At 41.7% G+C, this 24,896-nt stretch overlaps 1 protein-coding gene across 1 annotated transcript in view; it reads left to right on the forward strand.

Moving 5' to 3' along the window:
• KCNU1 (potassium calcium-activated channel subfamily U member 1) overlaps nt 1–22,418 on the forward strand; it is a 133,827-nt gene extending 111,409 nt beyond the window's left edge. Inside the window, exons 22-27 of the mRNA XM_087418664.1 lie at nt 707–893; nt 6,782–6,853; nt 9,953–10,092; nt 17,489–17,683; nt 19,459–19,575; nt 22,392–22,418. Coding sequence (XP_087274790.1) covers nt 707–893; nt 6,782–6,853; nt 9,953–10,092; nt 17,489–17,683; nt 19,459–19,575; nt 22,392–22,418 — 738 coding nt within the window. The remainder of the gene's footprint in view (nt 1–706; nt 894–6,781; nt 6,854–9,952; nt 10,093–17,488; nt 17,684–19,458; nt 19,576–22,391) is intronic.
• The last annotated feature ends 2,478 nt before the right edge of the window (nt 22,419–24,896 follow it).

Consider the following 24,896-nt stretch of genomic DNA (forward strand, 5'->3'; position numbering starts at 1 on the left):
AACAACCATTATGTGCTGTGTGAAATGCTACCAAAGGGTTTGATTTTTCATGAAATAATGCTGACAATATGTGAGGAGTATTTTTCAAACTTCAAAAATGGTTCTCTCAAGAAGTAAATTTTGTTTGCTTTTTAACAAAACCACCACAAAGTTCCCTGCCCTACCTTCTTACTTTAGTCCATAGAAAAGAAGAAAAGAAAATGACCAGAAGTCTCCAGATCCAGTAGTGTTAGGAATTACCAATGTTCAAGTCTAAGCTATCTGAAGGCGGGACCAGATCTATCCCTATTTCTCCGCCAAAGGAAAGAAGCACTACTTTGTTAGTTAATCAGGAGAGTACAAGCAGGGTGAGCTACAAGCAAAATTGTAAGGATACAGAATTTGCCTTTAGATTCGTAACTTCTCCTTTCTCTGAATTTTTTCCTCACTATTGTTACCCTTACTCTGCTTCTCTGCTCCCACCTGAGTCATCTAAATGGATTTAGGCTCCTCCCTCCCCACCCTCTTTTGTCTTATCTATCTTGCTATCAGGAAAGGGTCTGTGAAATTTAGTCACACTAAGATATTAATGATTGATAAGCTAAATGTTTCAGATATCAGGTAACTAGGAGAGGCTTTGGCTCAAAAATCGCTTTACACACATGAGTCGTGATATAAAATCCCTTCATCTGAGAAGTCCCTTCTCTACCCGGTTTTCTCTCACTAGGGATCTGCATTCTATTCTGGAGACCTCCATGCAGTTAACATAGAGGAATGTTCTATGTGTGCTGTCTTATCCTCCACATGTAAGTCAGCAAGCAGCCCGACTCTAGTAGACAAAGAGACCATCATGGCCACCCTCACCGTAGGATCACTGAAGATTAGCTGCTCTGCCCAGACACCCTCGGAGCCAAGTAAGAACAATGCCCTGACAGGAAGAGGCTAGGGAGAATGGAATAAGGAGAGAGAATTAACTCCTCTCTAAAGCACTTTAACCATGAGGAAGAGGAGAGGTTGGGCCAGATCCCTTCCAACTCTGAGAATTCTATAATAGAAGTAGTGGACAGTTCAGTCTTTGGGAATCCTAAGCCAAATGAGAAGTGATATTCATCTTGTAAATGGAATCCACGTAACATTGTTTTACCATTTTAAGGAAAATCACAGAATTCTAAGTGCTATTATTGTTGTTATTGATCAAATATCAATGAACATAGCAATTGGCATATTATTATAATTAATAACAGGTTTTATTATTATCAATCAATTCTCATTGGATCTTATAGATGTTCAAGTTACTATTCTTAGTTTTGTGGTTGAGAGAATGACATATAATTCTCTTTTACTCTTCAAGATGCTTTCAATATATGAATTTTAGAAGATAATCTCTAAGGTCCATTCAAACATCTATAGACTGAAAATGTCATATTTCAGCTTCAGATTGGAAAGAGATGGTGAGAAATGGAGATCTCTTCAGGATGGGGCTCTTGTATTTTCCTCTTTTGTATTCCTTTCAGGGCCTAGTACAACTATGGTCACTTAATAGATGCTTAATATACATCTACTGAATTGAAGCAAATGAGCCAGGGAACTGGACTCTTGAGGAGTTTCCACACATGTCACTGTACCCAAAATGTGCTTGAGGTAAATTTCCACAACAAAATTGTGATTTCCCTTCTCCCTCAAAATGAGAAAAGGCTTAAATATTAGTCTATTTCTAAAAATTGACTACTAGCCACTCAATCTAATATGAAAGTACTATTACTGAAGAATTTTAAACTATGATTGGAGTTCCCCAGATCGAGCCATTTCCCTTGGGGATGTGGATCCTCTGTATCAAGATCAGGTATTCGGTCCTCTGGCCACATAGCTGCTGACCACAGCTATCCACTTTGCATGGAACTTGGAGAGATCGGATGTCAAAGGCATTGTAAGGCTTTCATGATTATGGCTATGGATAAAAGTGTTCATGAGTCAAACTGGAAAGCCAAAAGTACTCTCTCTGACTCCTAGACACTGTTGCTAGGAGGGAAAATATAAGGTTCTTGGGACAAAGGAATAAACACGTGATCTAGTCTAATCTTTGGTGGGTGAACTGAGACAGCTACTTGACACACCCTCACTAAGCAACCAAACACCACTCAGCACTCAGGGTTTTGGGGTTTTTTGCAAAGCGGAACTAATAGCAAAGCACTTCATGAATATCACAGTACCATGAAAATTCAGACTAAGGAGGTGTGAGCCATACCTCTGCTGAGCAAATCTGAAGATCCATAAAAATGCTAGTGTGTCCTGCAGGTAAATCCTTAGCTTAGCAATTAGGGTCACTCAGATTTACACAAGATTTGTGTGTGGTGTGTGAGTGTGAGTATGTTGGTGTATAATTCTTGCAACTTTCTGTAATTGGGCAAAGAAGTATTCACTTTAAAGGCAGTGTCATCAATATACAAGTGAAAATGCCCACTCAATAAAAGCCCGGGATAAAATGACAATACCATAAGACATCTGGTTAATCATCTGGGTGACTTGTCCTTCCTATTATTATTTTTTTTAAATCTCACATCCTATATATGCTAGAAAGATATAAACCTATGATTTTAATTCTGGCTTCCTTTATATCTAGTGATTTTCATCCTTTCACTTATTTATTCATTCATTCAACAAAAATATACTGAAGAAATAAGATGTGTCATGTACTCTGTTATAAGCTAGAAGGTTGCTGTAAAAGGAGCAACTAATTGGATTGGTAGAAGGAGGTGAGGAGAGAGGGAAAAGGGATTGGAAAGAAGGAAGAGAAAATGAAGGAATGTCAAAGTATTTTAATCATCATGAAGTATGAGTAGGTGCTTTCCCCAAAGATAAAAGGGAAAGTTTAGAGAAAAATACATTGTGTAGGCCTTGTACCATCCTTCTATGGATGTTGTCATACCCATTTATGTGATGGGGAAATATAGGTCCAGAGAAGTTCTACTGTGCCACCTAATGAAGGTTATCAAGTCTGCTTCTCTGGTGCTATAGCATCAGTGAAGTCACATTCTGAGCACACATGAATAGCAAAGGGTTATTACTCAGAAATTTCACCAATTACTCTGGCATCATAGGAATCCACCTGGAGTTTATATATAGAAATTCCCAATCCTCAGAGAAGCTCGTTTGGTTCTCTTAACCATTCTTCACGTTTCATATTAATACTCCTCTTGCACCATACCTAAGAGGTGGAAACGGGAATACCTAGCTCCAAGAATTGACAGTATAAAGGATTGTGAAATTCTGCCAGGAGGTAGAGAGCATCTTCCATGCTGAGCACCAACATAAGACTGGCTTATGGACAGTTTTCTTTCCTTTCCTCTAGGACAGTGGTTCTCAACCAGGGGCAATTTCGCCCCACGAGGTCATCTGACAATGTCTGGAGATAGTTTTGATTGTCACAACTTGGTTGGGATGCTGTTGGCATCTAGTGGGTAGAGGTCAGAGATGCTGCTAAATATCCCACAATGCGCAGGACAGCCCCACATGATAAAAGAACTGGGGTCCCCAAATGTCCATAGTACTGAGATTGAGAAACCTTGCCCTGGCCTATCTGGCAAGACTTTTGTGGGATCAGTGGGCTTTCCCACATCTTCATGGTCATGATAAACTTGCATATGAAGCTCATCTAGGACCATCAAGGTTATTCCATACAGTGATTCACCAAGGGATGTTGGGGGTGGGGGACAGCTGAGTGAGGACTCTCCAAAAGATCGGTAAGAACGCCGGGCCTCCTGGACATCTCCATGGAAAACTTCAGGTTTTCCAGTGATGTTGTAATTACTGCCCTGTCACGTCATAAAGAGAACAGGTTGGCAAACCTAGGTACTGAACTAAATAATCTGTGGCATAATCTAAACATATAAAGGTAATTAAATCTGACAACTTAATATGCTACTGAAATTTAAATGTACAGTAGTAATCTACAATTAAGCAATCTTTTGTAATAGTACCCTGCCAGCCTGGAAGATTTCAGGTGTAATACAGTGTACTATTAGGTAGCAAAAATATTGACATTCGTAAAATGTGCCAGGCTATGATCTGACACATATTCAAATTAACCATTGCTCTACCAGAAAAGATGGAGGTAAGGCAGAAAGTCAGCTGCTGTCCTTCAGCTGGTGTCAGAAGCAGATATTTAAGTAGTCACTTCAGCCGATGTGGATGTGTCTGTATCCAATAAGAACATTTGACTCTGAAAATCAGGATATTCCAAGCCCTTTGTTAAGGGAACCGGAATCAGAAAGTAGGGTTCCAAGGAGGATTTCCCCTTTGAGGGAAAATGATCTCAATATTTTACTGAAAACGCCAGCTAAACTTTGTATATTTTAATAGGGCTACAAAGTAAAAATGGGCATGGGCTTTGACCTTGGTGCTGATCAGGGTATAAAAGCCCATCCATCATTTGTAAGCCATATAATCTTAGGCAAGGTATGGAAAGCCTGAGTCAGTTTCCTCGTCTTCAAAGGTGATATAACTATATTTAATTCACAGACTTGATGTGACCATGGCACAATTCTTATCTCCCTACCATTTCTACTGCTCACAGCAGCCAGAGGGATCTTTTACAGATATTTATCAGATAATGCCAGTTCCCTACTTTAAACCCTATAATGGTGACTCATGACAATTATAGGAAAATCATGTAGCGTCTTGCAGGCCAGTAGGAAGTTTGAATTTTCTCCTACTTCATCCTGTTTATACTAGCTCTTTTCTACACTAGGTCTCTTATCCCATTCCCTCTGCCTGGATGGAATTTTTCTCATCCCTCAGGACTCCATTCCAATGTCAAAGAAGCCTCTCCTCCAACTCTATCTCAAGTCACCTCCCTACCTCAATCACTAGCCCCTAAAAGTTTGTTTTTTTGCAGCACTCATCACTCTCTGAAAATATCCTGTATTTGCAACACGTGGTGTGTCACTGGGAGAGGGACTCTTCACAGTCCTAGCAAGGGGTAGATACTCTAAATATCTGTGGAAGGAAGAAAGAAGGGAGGGAGGGAAGGGAGGAAGGAAGGAAGGGAGGAGAGGAGGAAGGAAAGGTACGTAAAGCATCTCGCACAGCTCTGGGAATAAAGTATAATCTCAATTGCCCCAAGTCTTCTTTCATTATGGAAGTCCTAGAGAGTTTTTTTAGGAAAAACAGTTTAAGGAGTCAGACCCCATCATGAATAAGATTTACCACTGTATTAGGATACCTGATCTCTTAGCCGTCGATGTAAACCTTCCTCTTAAATAGCTATGTGAACGAGGTTAGCCCTCCGGACTTCCATTTCCTCACCTGAAGTTAAAGGGTTTTTCTAAATTCCTAAGGTCAGGTCTAACTGTAAACCAAACGTGTTGGGCTCTTCTTGTGGAGCTTAAGTTTTTACCCTGAATCCTCCTTGAAGTATGACTCAGAATTTTAGTGGCTATCAAAAATATAATCAGCTCTACCCTGCAATAACAAGAAGTGGCTTTTTTATTGAGTATTTCTTGGGGAGATGGAAGAGATGGTAAATATTGTAGTAGGTGATATTCTCTCTGAAAAAAATCTCCCTTTGGATTTTCTCTTTCCCCGTCCCCTTCTGGGTGGCCAGATTCCCCACTGCCCCCCTTCATCTGTCTCTTGGGCTGCCTTACCACCAGGCTCATCTCCCTTCACTCCACATCTCACTCCCCCTCCCCTGCCACCTAACTGGCTTAGGAAACAAAGGACCCTCCAAATATTTCACCCTTTTCCGAGGCAGCAGGGAATTGTAACTACAAGTAGAATTTTAACTTTCACAGTATTTTTTTCCCCATTACATAACATTCTCAGGAAAGCTCAAGAAAGGTAACCAACAGTTTTAAAGCTCACCTTCTGATGAGATCATTGTGTGTGTGTGTGTGTGTGTGTTTGTTAACTAGACCCCAGCTTCCCATTTCTCTTTTCCCTTCTCTTTCTTTACATTTTTAAATTTGATTTGGAGAACAAAACTCTGGTATCCTACTTTTTTTTTTTTTTTTTGAAACTCTTACGGTTCACCACAGGATCGTGCTGTGTTTCAGGCCAGTGCTGAGTGCCGGCTTTGTTTTGCAGAGACTAGATTAGACCTAAGGCAGAAGGGAAATCTGTCTGTCAGCTGAACTCAAAGGCCAGAAGCGTCAAGTGACACTCCACCCCAGTCTTTAAGGAGCTCCCAAGGCATTCCAGGTTGGGGCAGACCAACCAGAGATGGCAAGCAGCCAGTCCCACTGAAGAAGAAAGAAGACATGAGCAGCGCCTCAGCCCAGAGAGGACCTCAAAGAGGCAGATAGCACCAGAGCCAGAAACCAGTTGCAATGTCTCCAGAAGAACTCATGGAGCAGCACCACCTATTGATTCCCAGTTTCCTAAAGGTTCTACAAGCAAATGGATGTGGTTTGAGGCACTGCCTGCCTAAGCCATTACCCAGCACCACTACTCGATGGAGAATAATCGTATTTTACTTAGGATTTCAATAAGCAACAACTTGGCGAGCTTTATCTTTTTTATAATTCATTTGAAGTGCCAATTAGAAAACACACACACACACACAAACACACACACGCACATACACACACAGAGACCATACTTCTCAAAAGGAGATGCTGAGGAGGGCCAAATATATCTTTTTTCTAAATATACAAAAGGATTTGGGATTTGGGCGTGAGGGTAACTTTGCTAAGAGAAAGCGCTAAGTTATATGGTGTGCTTCTACATCCTTGGCAAGGTTTTCAAGCCACTTTGTTTGCATTTATCCATCTCTTTTCTTCTTTATTTTTGTCTGTGTCTACAGAGTGTTCACACTGCTTTAGTGGATATTCTGGGAAATTAAAATACCGAAGAATCCCCATCCTCACTGAACTGAGTAAGTTGTGTTATTCAGCTTCAGTTTTTATTTTTAATTTGAGTAATTCTCCAAATTAAAGGGAGAAATCTTTGTGATCCACAATTGATGTTCCAAGGTTCTTTTTAAAATCCACAATCAAAGGACTGAGGAACCAGAATGGGGCCTAGAGAGCATAGAGTGCTTGGCTGGACGTTACACTGGGCTTTTACCCAATTGGTGACATCATCTAGCAGAGCCTGTTGTAGCTGGGTGTCAGGGGGCAGGAACAGCATCTGCCTTCTCCAATCTTCCAGTTACCAGGAAAGGGAGACCAGCAACTGGCTCAGCCTCATTCAAAGGGAATCTTCCATGGGAGAGGACATGGACTTGAAGACTGCTAGAAAGGATCTCCCTATACCAACTCATCCACCCATCATGGAGCTTAGGTCAAGCACCTTCCTTCCCTGTAGTGATATGAAGGCCGCCACTGGGGTGAGGCACCCAGGGTGCAGACTTTAAGGAGACACTCACCTTGGAGTCCTTAAGTTTTGTGTGCCAGTTCTCTCCCTGTGTCGTCTTAATCCTGGCCCTGAATGGCACTCTTCTAAAATGGAAATCCTCCATGCAGAAATAGCAGAATAAGCTGTTATCTCTCACCAACACATTATGGAAAATACACATATATGAAACTTTCCTAGATATGAGGAGCTCTGGGAGCAGAAGGAAGGGTAGGGAAGATGGGGAAATTTCCTGTGTGCATTTGGGGGTGTGTTTGTGAGGCACTAGGGGACACATTGAGATTAAATACTGACGACAGCTGGTGAGGAAAGGGGAAGACACCAGAGAGGTGAACAGTGCCTTTAACGCAGATTGGACCAACTCAAAGATGATGTCCAAAGCTGATCCTTGGGCGTGTGATTTGACTTGATCCCATAGTGTCGCAAAATTCTTAATGGGCATTTTATGATTCAGAGTATCTAAGCTGAGTGAGACTTATAACAAACTAGATGGACAGAACTCTTAGTCCCAGAAATGAAGCAGGGAGACAAAGAGAGGAGTCAGTAGGTGACACCACCACATTACCTGGGAGTGACAGTGCCGCAGGCAGGAAAGAGTCTAGTCACCCTGGATCCTGGAACAGCAGCTCTTCAGATTCAGCTTTGAAGATCTCAGATCCCTTGATCCTGACTGGTACCCGCCAGCCTATTTGTAACCCCCTTGAAACTGTCATCTTCAGTTTTTATTTTTATTTTATTTTAATTTTTCTACCTTTTTGAACCATATCTAACCCCAAGGTGTATATACGCTAAGGACATTGATTAGAAGACTAACATAAATTAGAGCTGTTGGGAGGCGACCAGCCAGCTTCTCACTAGCCCAGAAGTGTATCTGGTCCCTCTCCAGGGACTTATATCTTTGTTCAACTAAGACTTTCTGGCACCAAGCAGCCCTTGTCAAATTAGCCTGCAAGTCACCTGCCAGTTCATTTAGATTTTTGTTCTTTGGCTGGCTGGAAAGGGTCACAATGACATGAGAGCTGCAGGTCTGACTGCCAGCACTTTGGTACAGAATGTACCATGGCCTACAGGAAAACGGCTAGCAAAGCTCAGGCTGGTGGTTGAGGATGACAAAACCAGATTTGGACAAGGACTCCCGGGATAGGTGTGTGTGCTGAGGGTTGGCAATGCCAGGAGAGGAAAATGTGTGTACATGGGGAATGTGGGTTGATATTAGTCACACATTGCTCATCTTTTATAAAAATATGTAATTCTTGGAAGAAAATGATTCACTAATACCAGTGGTATATAATTTGCCCCAAACTTAATAAGGAAGAATTAAAGAACTAGGGAATAATCCAAATCTTAGTCAGGAATGTATTCTGAGTTGTCTGTCCAGTAGATTGTTTGTTTTTTTTGTTTGTTTGTTTGTTTTTGTTTGATCTGTAATATGACTATCAAGAACTGTGAAGAGTCTAAGACTTTACGCTCCTTGCAAACCAAGGAGTTAACCTGCCTCAGTTTCATGGATGCTGGCAGAAGACACAAGACCACTGGGTCAGAGATGAAGAACAGTTATTACTCACAGCAATAGCAGTAGCCAGAGTATCACTGTTTTCGTGCTGGTTGCCCAAGACCTCATTCCCATAGGGTGACATGAGAAGGGCCAGGTGTTACCTGTACCCACCAGGGATTGCTTTGTAGGAGAGGTACCCTGAGCTTAGGGAATCAGAATCTTCTATAATGGGCAGTTAGCATGCCTTCTCTTTGCTCTGCTGGGAGATATATCTGTCCTCCAGTGCTATTCTCTATACAAACATTTTTGAAGCAATAGTCTTGGAACAAAGGCAGTCAGTGCCTCTGCTCACACTCCCAACGAAAACCAATTGCATTCACTCAGAGGCTGCCTACAGAGGTCTGAGTTGCAGCCTGGGGCCAATATAGGTATGCTAATGGATAATTTGGCCACTGCTACACTGGCCTAAATTAGGATGATACTCTAAGCCCTTGCTGCTCAAAGTGTAGTCCGTGAATCAGCAGCATCTGGAAGCTTGTTGAACACGTAGACTCTCAGGCCCCACCCAGACCCAGTGAATCAGAATCTGTAGTGTAGTAGGGTCACTAGGTGATTCACATTAAATTTTGAGAGGAACTACTTTAACTCATTCTGGGCCCAGAGAACTCTAGAAACCCAAGTAAATACCAAGCCATCTATGGCTTAGTATCATGAAAAAAAGACTGTAACTGGGGTGATCACATGTTCCTATTTATGCCTATTGTCCCAGTGCATCGTTGAGAGTGCCTCTCTTTTACTTCCAAAAATGTCCTTGTTTGAAAGATAAATTATATAATAATCAGGACACTCGCCTAGAGAAACTGGCCTGAAGCACAAGGATATCCCCTTGATGATGAAGGTTACCCAAGAGGGAGACACATTTTTAGGGGAAGAAGATACTTGGAAAGAAAAAAAATGTATTGATGTAGAGGCAGATCCCACATTGACACCAGAGTAGGCATCAAATCCTTTATCAAGTGGTCACCTCTTGCCCTGCCTTGTATGGTAGTCCTGTATTCCTAAGCTTGTCTGTCTGCCTTTTTTCTTTTCTTTTTTTTTTTTTTTTTTGCCTCTTTTGCCTTGCAGAAAATCCTTCCAACATCCACTTTATTGAACAGCTTGGTGGAATGGAAGGGCATCTCTCAGGAACAAGCCTGCATCTCAGCACTTCCTTTGCCACTGGCGCTGTCTTTTCTGGTAGCTTCTTGGATTCCCTCCTGGCCACGGTAGGTGCAGCTGAGCCAAGGAGCCCCCAAGACCCAGCCCTTGCAGAGGGGGAGTGGATGGCTTAGGGCTTGGATAGACGATGATAATGCCTTACAATTCTAAGTTCTCTTTGATTTTCAAAAAAAGCTGTTCACATACATTATTTTATCCTTTCTCACAACTACCAGGCAAGGGAAGCAAAATTTTCACATTTCAAGATTAAAACTTGAGATCCCTAGAGCCAGAACACTTGACACCAGGAGGACTGAGGGCATAAGGGGCAGGGTGCCTGCCTTTCAGCTTCAGGTGCATCTTGGCAGACCAGGCCCTTTGGTGTCAGAGCTTAGGAGACACTGCTTTCTCTTCTCTAAAATATCCCCAACAGCTTACAAAGAAATCAGCTGTGAAGGGACACTGGGTTTAAGGAAAAAGCTTTGGCCTTTGGTCATGTGAGATTTGACTTTCAGAGCCAAGTCAAATCTCCCTCCTTCTTGCCCCTCTCTTGGGGTGCATGTTTCACCACCTGGTTGTTCTTTAGCTCTCAAGCACCTCTTTAGCCACTCAGCCAATCCCTTGCATCAATTACAGGATTTCCATACATAAAACTGATTCATTGTGCGAATACCTATTGAGCACTTACTCTGTGCAGGGCACTGTGCTGGGTGCTAGGACACAGCAGTGATGCAACAGACGAAAGCCTCTGCCCATGTGGAACTCGTGCTAGTGGGGGTGATTGGCATAAATATGATAAAGAAGGAACACATCAAGTGTGTCAGATAGAGGGCTATGGCGATGTGAGATAGGAAATGTAGGGTTAGGAGAAGGAGTTGCAAGTTTCAATAACAGGCAGCCCCGGGGAGGTGGTATACGAGTCAGGTTCACGGGGAGAGGAGAGTGCACACCATTCTGATGTTTAGGGAGGAAACAGTCCAGGCAAAAGTAGGAGGATGCCCAGTGTGTTCTAGGAATTTGATGAAAACCCACAAAATCTGTATGTAGCCATTTGTGAATGGCTGCAAGAACTCCTCCAAAGGAAATCCTTGTAACCCACCGCCTCACAGACTCCTCCCATCCAGATTTTCCAAGAGAAAGGTTGCAACAAGGCTGAATATCAACATTACACATGCTTAAATGCACAAGGCCTCAAGCATAGTTTGATAAACTTACTGCCTTCTGGAATCCCATGTAGAAGAGGCATCATTCTTGAATGGTATGGATGCCTCAAAATTTGCGGTGGGGGCTTTTAGGGGAGTGTGGCTGGGACCCATGCATTGCCCTCATGGCATCAGTGCTGTTTGGTCCTGAGGGGATTATGTTGCCCTGGGGTCTGCCCCCCTAGGCCTGTGGGCAGGGAGATCTCACAAACTCATCGAGCTTTCAGAAAGATAATACTATGTCAATGATAGTTCAACATTAAACAAGTTGGTAGACTACGGATTTCCTAAAGGGTTCAGCAGCACTCAGACTTGACTGAGCCAGGGAGAGATGTGTTGGAGGGAGTCAAGTCAGGTTGCTGTTCTGGGAATGCGGCTCTGTCAGAGAAAGGGTGTTATCACTGTCTGTCACTTTATGTCAATTACCTTGCCTGTAATTAATGACTGGACTGTCAGGCAGGAGGTGACTTTTGATGAATGGGACCTGTCTGCAGGATAGAGTTTAGATGGGTTTAGGGTCCCATTTCTCCTCAGAGACCCCTAGATGGAGGCAGCTTTGTGCCTTAAATCAAACTCGAGCCTTAATTAAACTGCTCTGGCCCACACAGGTAGAAACAAAGTCACAGGTTCTCTTTCGAGTTGGTAGGAAGAGCTGGATGGGCAGAGAAGGACTGATAGAGCATAAATAAAAACCAGTGAACACATCACGTGAACTAGCACTGGAAACTGGAACTTGGTAATAAGAGTCGACACCTGGGCCCCTCATCACTCACCACGGGAGTGTGACCTTGCGACCTCTTTGAGGAGTCCTGCTTCCTCCCAGGCTGCCTTCAGATATTGTGTCAATGGGCTTCTCAGTGGGAGAGGACAATCTAGTCCTGCTGGAAAATGAAATAAGCTAAGGGAAAACTCAGGAGTCTTCTGGGGCCTCATGGTGAAGGCTGTGGGAGAGAGAAAAAGCCACATACTGTGGCCTGATATAGGGGATGGTCACATGAGGTCACAAGCCACACTGGACCATCAGCTTACCCTTAAGGATTCCTGGTAAGTGCTTAGTTTAGGACTGGCACTTGGTCAACTGAATATGAGGTGAAGATGGCAATGGAGCTTCAGGGTAAAAGGCATCCTTTATGTTAAGGGGGCTGGCTGGGATCTTCAACCTCTAAATCTCTACCTAGTGGCCTTCTGCCCCAGTTCTTGAATCCTTAATGATGTATGGCACAGCAAAGTGAACACACTTTAATACTATTTAGAGCTTCAGCCTTAAATCTCTGGCCATGATGAACTGAACTAGACCTTTGAAAATAATCAGGGAACACTGCCCACACTTGTTTCCTTTCCACCTGAGCCTGGTACTATTGGCTCACCTTGGCCTTCTGAGGGTGGGGATGACTTCCTATCATACCAGCCACATAGAAAGAAAGAGCCCAAGGGTCAGGCCTGAGCCTCTAATTCCGTTGTCTCCACTCTTCTGAGTACCATTTGATCTTGGCTGGCCTGCTGACCTTACACCTGATCACAAGGAAATAAGAGCGGTAGCCTCAGAGAGGAAGAGAAAATTTATCCTTTTGTACTAAAAATATTTTGGCCCACTGTGTTGGCTTCAGAATATGTTTTCCAACACTCCATTTTATTCTCCACACATATTGGAGCATCTCCTTGTGGAAAAGTGTGGGAGGAAGGCAAAGACGTCCAGCTCCCCTTAAAGTTAGGATGACAGTTATGGGCCTCAGGGTTATCACTCCCTCTAGCACTCTCCCGTGGTGGACACCGCTCATGGTCACAGTTCTGTGCCTCTGGATCGTATCTACAAGACTTTCCCAACACAGACCTTGAGGCAACTTCTTCTGATAACGTTTTGTTGTTGAGATAATATTGATAATTTGAGCAATATCTGTGATAAGAACAGTAATAACAACATCTCTCAAGCACTTAACATTGTGCCAAGGTCTTTGCTATGTGCATTACCTACATCATGTTGTTTAATTCTCCTGTCAACCCAATTAGGAGAATAAAGTGATTAGCCTCATTTTGCGGACGAAGAATCTGAGGCTTAGAGAGGTAAATAATATGCCAAAGGTCACAGCACTTAGAGATGACAAGTTGGTGTTCAGACCCAAATTCATATGATTCTAGATTCCAAATTCATATGATTCCAACTTACTACCACAATCCACTGCCACTCCAGAAATCTCATTCTGTTAGTGCTAGTATCCTTTCAATACACTGATGTTTTGCTTAGAGGAATCCATCTCTCAGAGTGCTCAGGAGTTGCTGAGGAGACAGGCAAGGAGCCACCATGCCCACCCACGCCTTCCCCTCATCAGAGCAACTCTACTTTCATCTGTGTCATATATGAGGCTCCTGTGTGAGACTTGATTTGAAGGATTTCTGTTGTTAAGAAGACTTTGAAAACCACTCCCTAGAAGTTAGAATATATGACCAACAGAGAGGCATAAAATAACAGAACCAGAATCCTGTTCTCCTCCATCCCGAGACGTGTTTCCAGTTTCCCATCAGGAGTCCTGTATGGAAGGTAGGAGTTAGCCATTCTGCCCCATTTTGCATGTCCCTTTGTCCCATTATTTCCCTCCCCAAAGAACATCTTCCAGGTTTGGGTCTTCCAACCTGCTGCCCAGTAAGGCACCAAGAGATCTGTTTCCCATTGCTGCACAATCACGGTTATAATTAGAATCCAGTGTTTGTTTCCGTGATGCCCATACTACCCAGAAGGGCAAGGCTAAAAACAGACACATTCAGAAGACTCCCTCAGGAAAAAGGGGGCTAATGCCTCAGCAGTTTCTGAAACAAGACGAGGTCACCAGTCTGACTCCAGTCACAGTGAACTATATTTCTGACCTAATATTTAAGAGCCCTATTCCTCTTCATGTGTGCTCAGAAAACTTCACCTTGCCTCTCCACCCGGCCTCTAGGTTGCCCTTCAGAAACACACGGGAGAATGAATGTGCAAGTCCCAAGGAGAGAATAAAGCCTGAGTAACATGCTGAGAACTTGTCACTGCTTAGAATTACTGGTTTTGTTTTAGATTTTCATATATTTTTTTCATTCTATCCCCTGATATACTTGTGATTTTTTTCAATATAAAATATTGTGTTTCTCCTCCAAATCTCCTGATACAGTTGACACTATGGCATCAAGTATCCCCTGGTATATTACTGTAAACACCCACCCCTGTTGGAGAAACATACCTATGAGGTATAATTCGGATTCACTTCTAATCCTCTATCAGTTCAGTGCTACAAAAATTAAAATATGGAGAAGTACTCGGGCCCATAAGCAAGACTCCTGTATGGTTTTATAAGAATCGAACTTCATAACTGGACATGAACTTAGGGGCAATTTCCTTTTCTTTTAAGGAACTTGAGGCCCACAGACATGACATGACATCCTCAAGGTCACTCAGCTGGGTAGATGCAATTTTCCTCCCATATAGCCTCATTCTCAATTAGATGTATTTCTCAAAGAATGTTTGGTCTTAAGTCCTTTTGAGATCCTCAGAATAAAGAGCAGCAAGTGGCTAGGATTTTAATATCTATATTATTAAGTAATATTGTAGATTGTGACAGAGACCTCAGGCTTTATTGTAGCTAAAAGTTAAAACACTTTGGGCTCCACAATTTTCTAACATTGGAAGTCCAAATTCTAGTAAATCTGATTATATTAGAAACATTGTCCAAGTTTAGAAGTCTTAAAATATTTCAAGCACATTTCAACTTTCGTATTTTCTTAAGAAAGAAAAAAAAGGAAGGAAAAAAAAAAGAGACCAATAAGGCCAATACCACAGAACTCCGAATCATAAGAATATGAGATGAGCTCACGGAGGAAGGGTGACATGTAAATCCCATTATTTTCCCCAATATAGAATTGCAATCCTTTTGATGTCAAAACTGAAGAAATGATATATTCAAAAGCTAAGCCTCTCTCAGTTAAATATGTAAAGTACATGTTTGCCTAGAGCCATGGACACCAGGATAACCCTGGAATTTACACCTTGTCTTTAATCAGTAGAGAATTATTCTAACAGCATTATGTTTGATCACTCTACACTATGGCCATTTGTTCTTAAACGGATTGTGGCTCAGCCTGGATTTACACCCTCCATTGCCTCCTGGATTTCAAGGAGCTGATTCCATAAGCACCCTTCTGGGTGGTAGCAGGATGGCACAAAGAAGAAATGTACGGAGGAGGCCATCGCTCAGGGGATTCCTTGAGTCCGGACATTAGAGTGGAGAAGGCATTTGAAGTCATCTTTTAATCTGAAAAATATAAAAGTTCTTTTCCTTTTATTTTCTCTTAATTTGTATGGATTATGTTATTTCCTAGGTCACCTTGTTCCGACGGCCTCTACATTTTACTAGCAATATTTGTTAAAAATCAACTGCCAATTGCAGTCAATATTCTTACAGCTTTGGAACACATGCCTTGTTCAATGCACTCCCAAGGACGTGAATGTTAAGTAGACAAAGTCTGTCCTCTGGAAGAGCACATAATTTAAGGAAGGGTTGCTCAGAGTGTGATCTGAGGACCACCAGTGTCAGAACCACCAGAGGTACCCTTTAACTTCGACTGATTCCTACTTCTGTCCATCAATTCTGATCCGGTAGATCTAGGAGCCCAGAAATCTGAACGCATGATTATCACTCCAAGTGATCCAGATACATGAGAACTAATGCTGAAGAGAGCAGAATTTAGTAATGAGTGCTCTGTATCTCATTTAATCCTGTAAACAATGCTCAAAGGTAGGTATTATCTTGTCAGCTTTAAAGATTGTAAAACCATTGCTGAGAAAGAATACATAAATTGTCCAAATGTATTCAGCTTGGATGTGCCAGTCTAAGAATCAAACTCAGGTGTGTTTCAGGCAAACTACTAACTATAAAACACAGAAGAATGAAATAGAGTAAAAGCTAGTGGCCATGGGATCCCAAAGAAAGAAAAACTTCATTCTGGTGAGAAGGCCAGCAAAGTGTTCACGACGTTGGTGAGAGATGAAACAGATATTCCAAAACAAGGCATGCAGGAGTGAGGTATAGCTTGAGCTGCTACAGTTAGACTGTTGTGCACGGAGGGACCATTCACTGGGGAGATGAGCTTGGCTTTGCAGCAGGGGTATGACACTAAAGATTTGAAGAAGTGGATGGCACGATCTGATTTGTGTTTCTAGAGAATCTAGACTGCAATGGGATTGCAAATGGGAAGAAAAACAAGGAAGGCTAGTAAAGAGGTCCCTATCATAATCCAGGCTTCAGAAAATGAGTTCCTGAATTTAGGAGTAGAGACACTGAATGGCAAAATTTCTAGAATAATAACAATTGAAGTCATGCCTATCATTTATAATAAAAACAAAATTTTTGATTTTTGGACAGGTGATGATAAACATATAAATTCTCATTTCTACTGTTAAAAGTCAAATTTAGATCAAACAAAGGGTAGAAAATTTAAAACATTACATATTTAATAGATTTGAGAAACCTAATGGGTAATATACTACAATGCTATTTACATGTGTGTCAATGCCTAGACTACACTGAATATGGTAGGAATCCTTCAGAAAAGGAGTTTAAGAAAATGGCTAAGATTATTCAGATTCAAGGCAGTTTCAAAATAAAAGTCGGCCCACATGTCTTTCTCTGGTTTCATTTTGATGCCAAAGATTCTAAAATTCCATTCATTTATCCAACACCTACAATTTGTGAAGTGCACCATAAGAGCTATGGAAGATCTAAGTATTAATAAGACCTAAGTCAATACCTGTCCTCAAGTAGGTCACAATCAAAAGCTATATAAGTAGATTCACATCCAGAAGATGTAAGTGTAGGTAACAATAATACTACCAGTAGTCACCTAAGGAAAAATCTATCGAAGTCTCATTAAATACATATTTTTAAATATAGTTGATGATTATTAGGGTGTCTGTGGCCTGACCTGTTCCTCAGGTCATTTTTGGAAGAGGGGACATCGTTGGTGTCAGTATGATCACTCATTTTCTTCTGCTACAGCGTAACCCCCGAGGGAGCAGGAATTGGATCAGCGTTATTTTCTTTGCACTGCCCCTAACCCAGCACCCTACCCAAACTGCCAGCTTTCAGCTGATCTTAATAATGATAATGAGAGACACTGCATTTGCACCACTTTGATCCATTTCCAACAGTGATACCCATGAAATCTCCAAGTCTGTACACCTCCACCGTTTCCATATTGGCCCTTCTGACTTTGCACGTGGCTTGTCCTTGCTTTCCAGGCCTTCTACAATTACCATGTCCTGGAATTACTTCAGATGCTGGTGACAGGAGGGATAAGTTCTCAGCTGGAACACCATTTGGATAAGGAAAAGTTCTCTGGGTTGACCGACAGCTTCTCTACAATTTTGTCTGATAGAATGCGCTGTAAACTGGGGCTTCTGTCCTTACACCAAACCATTTTGTCTGACATTCAAGTGAGTCTACTCTTATCATAAGAAAGCTTCCCACTTCCTTACCTCTCTGAGTTTCTGAAAATGATCCAGACTATTTTAGTGTCTAGATGGCCTATACCACAGAAATAATACCAGTAACAATAAATTCCTACAACCTTGTATTCAGAGAGTATTTTACAATTTACAGTGCATTTTCATGTGTTACATTTATTTTTTTAGAATAATTCTGGGAGATAAATAAAGCTGTTGTTATTATCTTCATCTTCCAGATAAAAAATCCAAGTCTGCAGGAAGCATCAGGGAGGTCCAATAACTTTGTACCTTGACAGGAGTGTGAATAATAATTGTAACAGCTAATATTTACTGAGCATTCCCCTGTGCCTGTCTGCTTTGTTTTTTCACCTAATCTGTCCAAGGATTTGCCCTGTAGGCATCATTATTAATTCCCCCGAACCGATCAAGAAGCTGAGGCCCAGAGAAACAAGTTCTTACCTGAGACGACGTTGTCTGCCAGTGGCCAAGCAGGGGCTCCTCTAAGGCAGTCTGAGCTAGGGTCTGCCCCTATACCTGAACCGCTAAAGAAATCTGACCAGGTCAGCTGAAATCAGCAGAAAGATTCTGTGTTTGGGTCTAAGAATCTGACTGCGTTAGCAAAGTGGCAAAATGCTTGTTTTCTTAGTCACTGAGCTAGTGAACAGCAGATTATATAGCAAGTGAGAAGACAACAATTCTGGCAAATTCCAATGGGGCATGTGGGCATGTGGATATCAGAGTAGCGTCCAATCTGAGAATGAGCAATCTACATATCAGTGTGGTACCTTTTGGTTTAGTTTTGATTGACACTGCATTCAGCTCTTCAGTGTTATTGTCGGGTGTGGGCCTCTATAAAGAAACATCTTTTGTTAGTTCAAAGGACGTCAGCAGAACCCTCTTCACAAGGAGCAGGCTCTTTCAGGGCTCTGTGCCTGTTGTGTCTCTACAGATTCCGCCAAAAAGGGCAAGCCCCATGCTCTGTGCATCTGAATTCCAGGTGCAAACAACATTCCAAAGCTCCCTCATTATGGTCTGTTCCTTTGCATGTCTGTGGTCCAGGGTTCCTCACCTGAAGTTGACCTGTGAGTGATGATAAGCCCAAGACAGCTGCCGCTGGCACTTCTTACTGGTATCAGAGATGACAGTGGACTGGTCAACCCTCCTCTCCTTCCTTTCCCCATTTATGTCTTGTCCTCACTTTGTTCTTTACCCCGAGGAATCACAGAACTAAATAGACTGTTGTCTTTTGACTTCACCGAACCCATTAGCTGCTGCTTTTGAACCTGTCATCTACCAGTAGTGCCCTTATTGGCTGTAGCCTGAGAGCAAGGTCAAGAGGAGCGCCTGGGGCTGTAATCTCTGGTAGAGTGGGACAGGAAGATCACTCTCTGGAGGTCACCTAACATCCCCACTCATTATATACCTTGAAAACTGAATTTTCCAACCTGTGGCTCATTGTTGCTTCTTAATAGTTACCAAAACAGCAGTAGTAATAAAAAGGAGCGTAACAACATGCCACATCAAACCCACTAGAGGGTCTTGGAAGACCAGAGTGATAAAAACAAACACTAGCATTAGACGCTCAAAACTAATCATAAACCTGATTTCCAAGCCGCTTGACACTGCCACCGTAAAGATATTAGGAAGTGGCTTTTGGGTCCTGCAAACTTCTACTACAAGGAAAGCCAAACGGTACTCAGTAAGTGCTTGCTCTTGCTTGATTACAGTGCCATCAGACGTATGTTTTTCTCTTCTCTCCCCAGCCAAGAAAGACCTTTGGACAGTTGTTCTGTGGCTCTTTAGATAATGTTGGAATCTTGTGCCTTGGCTTATACCGCATGATAGATGAAGAGGAGCACAACCCGGAACTCAAAAGGGGAGTATGCTAGTTTGGAAAGTGCTAGCTGCCCATCCAAGCATGAGACCCAAAGCTACTTTATTCAATATGAAATAAAAGTCCAGAGTTCAGGGTCCAACAGTCGCAAAGAAGGGTGCAGGGGAAGTAGATAATGATGTAGGAATAAGGAAGAATAGGTATAAATAACATGAACGAACCCTGATAGTTAGGATCCAATTAATATTGGCCATGTAAGGCGAAAGGTGTCTTTGTCCCCTGTGAAAATTGAAAAGTAGACCCAGATTTTAAATCAGGGTTCTTTTATAACTTGCCACTCATCCATGTCTGTGCAACTTTTTAAAGCTGAAAGCCACTGTCCACATTGGAAAGATTTACTTGTTTTCTGATGGACTCACTGGGTAAATATTTATTGAGTGCCTCTTTTCTAGGCGCTGTGCTTTGTACATATAAATTATGGGAGTGATATGTTCAGATTTCAGTTTAAAGAAAGATCAATCTGATAGTTTAGAGGAAGACAGAGGAAACGCATATGGAGGGCAGGAAGAGAAAAGAGAGGGTGCTATCTACAGACAACACAGTAATGTCAGTCCAAACTAAGATTCTCACAGTGGGGATGGACGGGACTCAGGAGAGAAGGAGAAATGAAAAATAATAGAGTGGAGGGGCCGGCCCGGTGGCATAGTGGTTGAGTGCGCACTCTGCATCGGCGGTCCAGGGTTGGGGGTTTCGGATCCCAGGTGCGGACATGCACACTGCTTGTCGGGCCATGCTGTGGCAGTGTCCCATATAAAGTCGAGGAAGATGGGCGTGGATGTTAGCCCAGGGCCAATTTTCCTCAGCAAAAAAGAGGAGGATTGGCAACAGATGTTAGCTCAGGGCTAATCTTCCTCAAAAAAATATAATAATAATAATAATAATAATAATAATAATAATAATAATAATAGAATGGAAATAAATTGATGGAAACTTGTTCCAGGAGAAAGGGAATGGAAACCAAATTACTCAAAGTGGAGTAGTCTCGAATAGAAAGAAAGTTTCTCTGCTCATAGGAGAAAAGAAGGAAAAGAATGGATGCCAAGGAAAATATAGCCATAGGTGAGAGGAGTGCTTGAGGGAATTTTTATTTAACCCTAGGATTTCTCAGTGAAGTATGGGCATAGCTATTGCTGAGAGATAAGACAGAGGAAGTTATTATAGGGAGTTGAGAAAGAGGTAAAAGTTTAGATTAACCACTGAAGAATGGAAGAAGAGGTTTATTGTAGATTTGTAGAAGCAATTCTAGACTGTAAAGTGAAAGGACAAAGGATTGGAAATCCTGATGAAGTTAAAGAGTAGATGTACTCAGAGTACAGGAATGAGAGAGAAAGAATGATGGGAAGTTGTAGTCAGAGAGCGACTTATTGAAGCATGAGATTTTAGAGGTGGGGCATGTCAGGAAATTATAACATCTAGTATGTGGCCAGGAAAGTGGTTTAGAGATAAAGATCACTGGGTAGTGGAAATCAAAGAAATGTGTCTGGATGTTGGAGTTGTAAACCACATAGACACTGCAGGCACATAAGAGGATGCTGGCACTAGAGTTTGAAAGAAAACGTGTCCCAAGTGCCAAAGGCCTAAATAAACAGGAGGTCTGTAGATGCCACTGATGAATCAAGAGGGAGGGTGATATGGCTGTAGAGCATTAACCACAAAGATGGTGGGGGAGGAGTGATGTTCTGGAAGCAGCATGGGGAAGCATGAATGGGGCTGACCTCTCTCTCTCTCTCCTTTCCTGGACTCCATCCTCTTCCCCAACACCTCTGGAAAACCTGTGGAACATGGTAACTGGGAGAATGTGCAGCCCATACTTAAGAGGACATCAGGGAAGGAAATGATATTTCTGTTTTAAAGGGAGTCTTTGATTATAGTAGATCTTGTTTAGAATATTATAGCGGTTACAGGGCACTCAGTGGAAAGATAAAAGCAGAAAGATTATTCAGTGAAAGAAGGTCAATGATGCATTGAGATGGGTGTTTAGGAAAGAAAAGGTGATCATTTGGGGCAGCAATGAAGAAATGCAGGAGGAAAGTCATGAAAGGTTATCCTGCCTCAATGTTGTGAAATGAACACTGGTGTGTTAATTAATTTAACTCACATTTATTGAGGGTTTGTTGTGCCTGATATTGTACTAAGGCATCCTGCTTCCCTGAAGTCTTTCCATGCAGCTCCAGGCTCTGGGTGTTCTTTAAGACTCATTGACATTCACTATTTGCTTACCAGTCAAGGTTTCAAATAGAACTTTGGTTTAATTTTTGTTTTCTTTTCTTCGCTGGCCACACAACATTCTGAATGAAAGTTGGTGGCAGAAGCATTAGGGTAGATATAAGCTAGGATGGAAATATCTGCAGTGCATGTAATCTTCCAGTTTTGACAAAGCTTGGCTAAGTGCTCATACTGTGCCAACTGAATTCATTGGTGTAGTGGACATTAAAAGCAGAGAAACCTGGAGGTTTTTGGAGAAAGGCCACTAGAGATCGATCAGTCCAAACTACAGTCCTACCTGTCTCCCATTAAAATGGTGAGAGAAGCAAGATCCAGAGAAGGGAGATGCCATGCCTAGCGTCAAAGATGGCTGGTTTCAGAGGCAGGGATGAAAGCTAGTCTCCCAGTTCCTAGTCTAGGACCTCTCCTATTGCACTATTGTGCCAGAGATATTTACTATTCATCAGAAACCAATGAAGCAAATGAAGCAAAACGAAAGCATTTCATCTTTGGGGCCAGCAAAGTGACCTCCTTATTTTGGCCATTGCCTGCAGCCAGCTGCAGAGGCTCAGAACTCATCTGTGGCTTTTCTTACAGGTTTGTGATTACCCGACCAGCCAATGATTTTAAGCTGCTGCCCTCGGATCTTGTGTTTTGTGCCATCCCTTTCAGCACTTTTTGCGACAGAAAGGATAGTACTTCATCTCAACGTCCATATGAAATTATAAATACAGAGCCACTGACATCAGAGCCACTCACAGACATAAATAATCTTCCTACAGTTGACCCAGTCAACCAGACTACAACCCAACCATTGAAGACATCAGTCCATTCTTTGGACCCCAATATTACCCCTGTTAGTGATTCTAAGCAAGCTGCATTGACTCAGAGTGGTAAACTATCATCCCAGGCATATCCAGGTGAAACCGTGAAAGGAAATGGAGAGAAAAACATGAATGAAACCCCAAAGGAGAATGCCTCTGTATATTCAAAGTCAAACTAGACCTGTTGATATTCTCCACAATCTCCTAGCTCACTGCTTACAAAGCATCTCTCCAGAGATGGTGACTTTGAACAAGGAAAATAAAAATGGAAGCATGCCATTTTTGTGCCCATTGCTTAGTGGATGATCAGCAAGCCCACACTGTTTGGGAAGAGACAAAAGTCTAATCTAATCCCACTGGATCTGGTGTGATGAATAAAGAAATATATGATAAATGCCTCTGTGAGGAAAGTTCATTGCTCTGTGTCTCTTGAGCAGAAAGCACGTTAGTATGAGCTGTGTTAAAGACGTCCTTCAGTACTTACTTGCTGGTTTCCTCGAGTCAGGGAATATAAGTAAGATAAAAAACAAGAGGGACTCAGACACAGGAGACAAGACATAAAGAGGGCCAAAATCGAGAATCTCACACTTTTTATCTTCAAACAGGCAAATAGTAAACTAGTATATTATCTCCTTCTCTTTTTTCCTCAGGCCTTTTCTTTCTTCATCTCTTTCTATAGGAGGTGAGAAAGACAAGATGGGGAGATGCTGGTTTGAACTGGAAACCAATTTGTGTATAACTAAGACCAAGGTATATGCCTGGCACAAAAAACAATATTAGAGTATCCTGGGATGAGGTGCCTGGGTAAAGTCAGCAGATTGAAATACATAACTTTCCAAATTCTCTAATTCAAGAATAAAGACATCATCGCATAAAAGGTATAAAACATTTCCCTATGTGCCAAAAGACACCCATTCACTATTCTATAAAACTCATCTTTAATTAAGTCCTTTCACGTGGGCATTTCTCTGTTAATATAGTAAAGTTCAGCACAAGTATTTACTCCCAGTTGGTGGTCTTATAATGGTGGGCTTTGTAAGCAGTGCCTCCTTTGTTATGGATACAACATAGGTAGAAGGGAAGAGGAAAGAAAATAATAAACCATATTTCTCATAAATTGTTTTACATAATGTTTATAATATACTTGACGTTTTTAACAACATCTTTGCTGATTTGGTATTATTACCTCCTTTTTACAAAGTAAGAAACTATGTCACAAATAAGGTTGCCAGATAAAATAAAAAATATCCAGTTGAATTTGAATTTCAGATAAACAACAAATAAACTTTTAGGATGAGTGTGTGTAAAGTATTGCACTTAGCTAGTAAGTGATCAACATTTATACCTGGTTTATTTGACTCCAGCGCCTATAGATATTATGCCTCCAAGCACACAAATAAAATAAACGAAACAAAACTAAACGAAAAACAAAAATACTCATCCACAGGAAATAAAATTTTGTGTTAGCTAAGCTTTGGTTGTAATGAAATTTACTCAATCTATGTGGAAAAAAGAGTAATTGTAAGGAAAGTTGTTAAAGACCAAGGAAATCCTTTTTTTTTTCCTTTTTTAAGCTTACTAAGTCTTCTTCATCCTTCTCTTTGTACCGACTGACTTTCTTTGTTTTTCCATATACATGGCAAAATATATTTTCCTACAGTTCCAAATTTGTAGGTAGAGTTATAGGCACATCAGAGATTTAACTGGCCTGTCTCTGAATCGCAAATCCTAATTTCCAAAAGAAAGTATGTAGTGGGCTCAGCTTTGTCCACTCCATTCCCAACTATCAATGGTTGAGAAGCAGGGTGCCTCTGAATGAAGGAGCTGTCCTCAGGGAAGGAAAGGAGGATGTTTCATGGCCTGGGAAGACATGCCACCAAACATCTACTGCAAAGACAGTATCACTTCTTCTCTCCATTCGTCACGCCATTTTATACACATGGTAGGTTTAGTAGAAACAAAATATTCCTGAGAAAGGAAATGTGGATTGGCCTTATGTATATTCAAAATCCATGAATATACTGCTGTACACTTATTGACCAATCTGTTTAGCATCTCAACCTCAATTCTCCACAGTAAAAGCTTATCCCACAAATGACCTCATTTCCAACACAGCAGAGATATTTGAGTGAGGAATTCTTCAGTATTTTAGGAGAATGGGTACCAGAAATATGGCTAAGAAAATGTTGAGGTATATGCAACTATAGCCAATGTGTGAGCATTCATATTGCCGGTGTTGATAAATGACATTGGCAGAGTACCCCTAGACTCATGTTCC

This window comes from Ceratotherium simum, chromosome 28 (genome assembly GCF_057802395.1).
Source record: "Ceratotherium simum simum isolate JZ-2026a chromosome 28, ASM5780239v1, whole genome shotgun sequence".
NCBI lineage: Eukaryota > Metazoa > Chordata > Mammalia > Perissodactyla > Rhinocerotidae > Ceratotherium > Ceratotherium simum.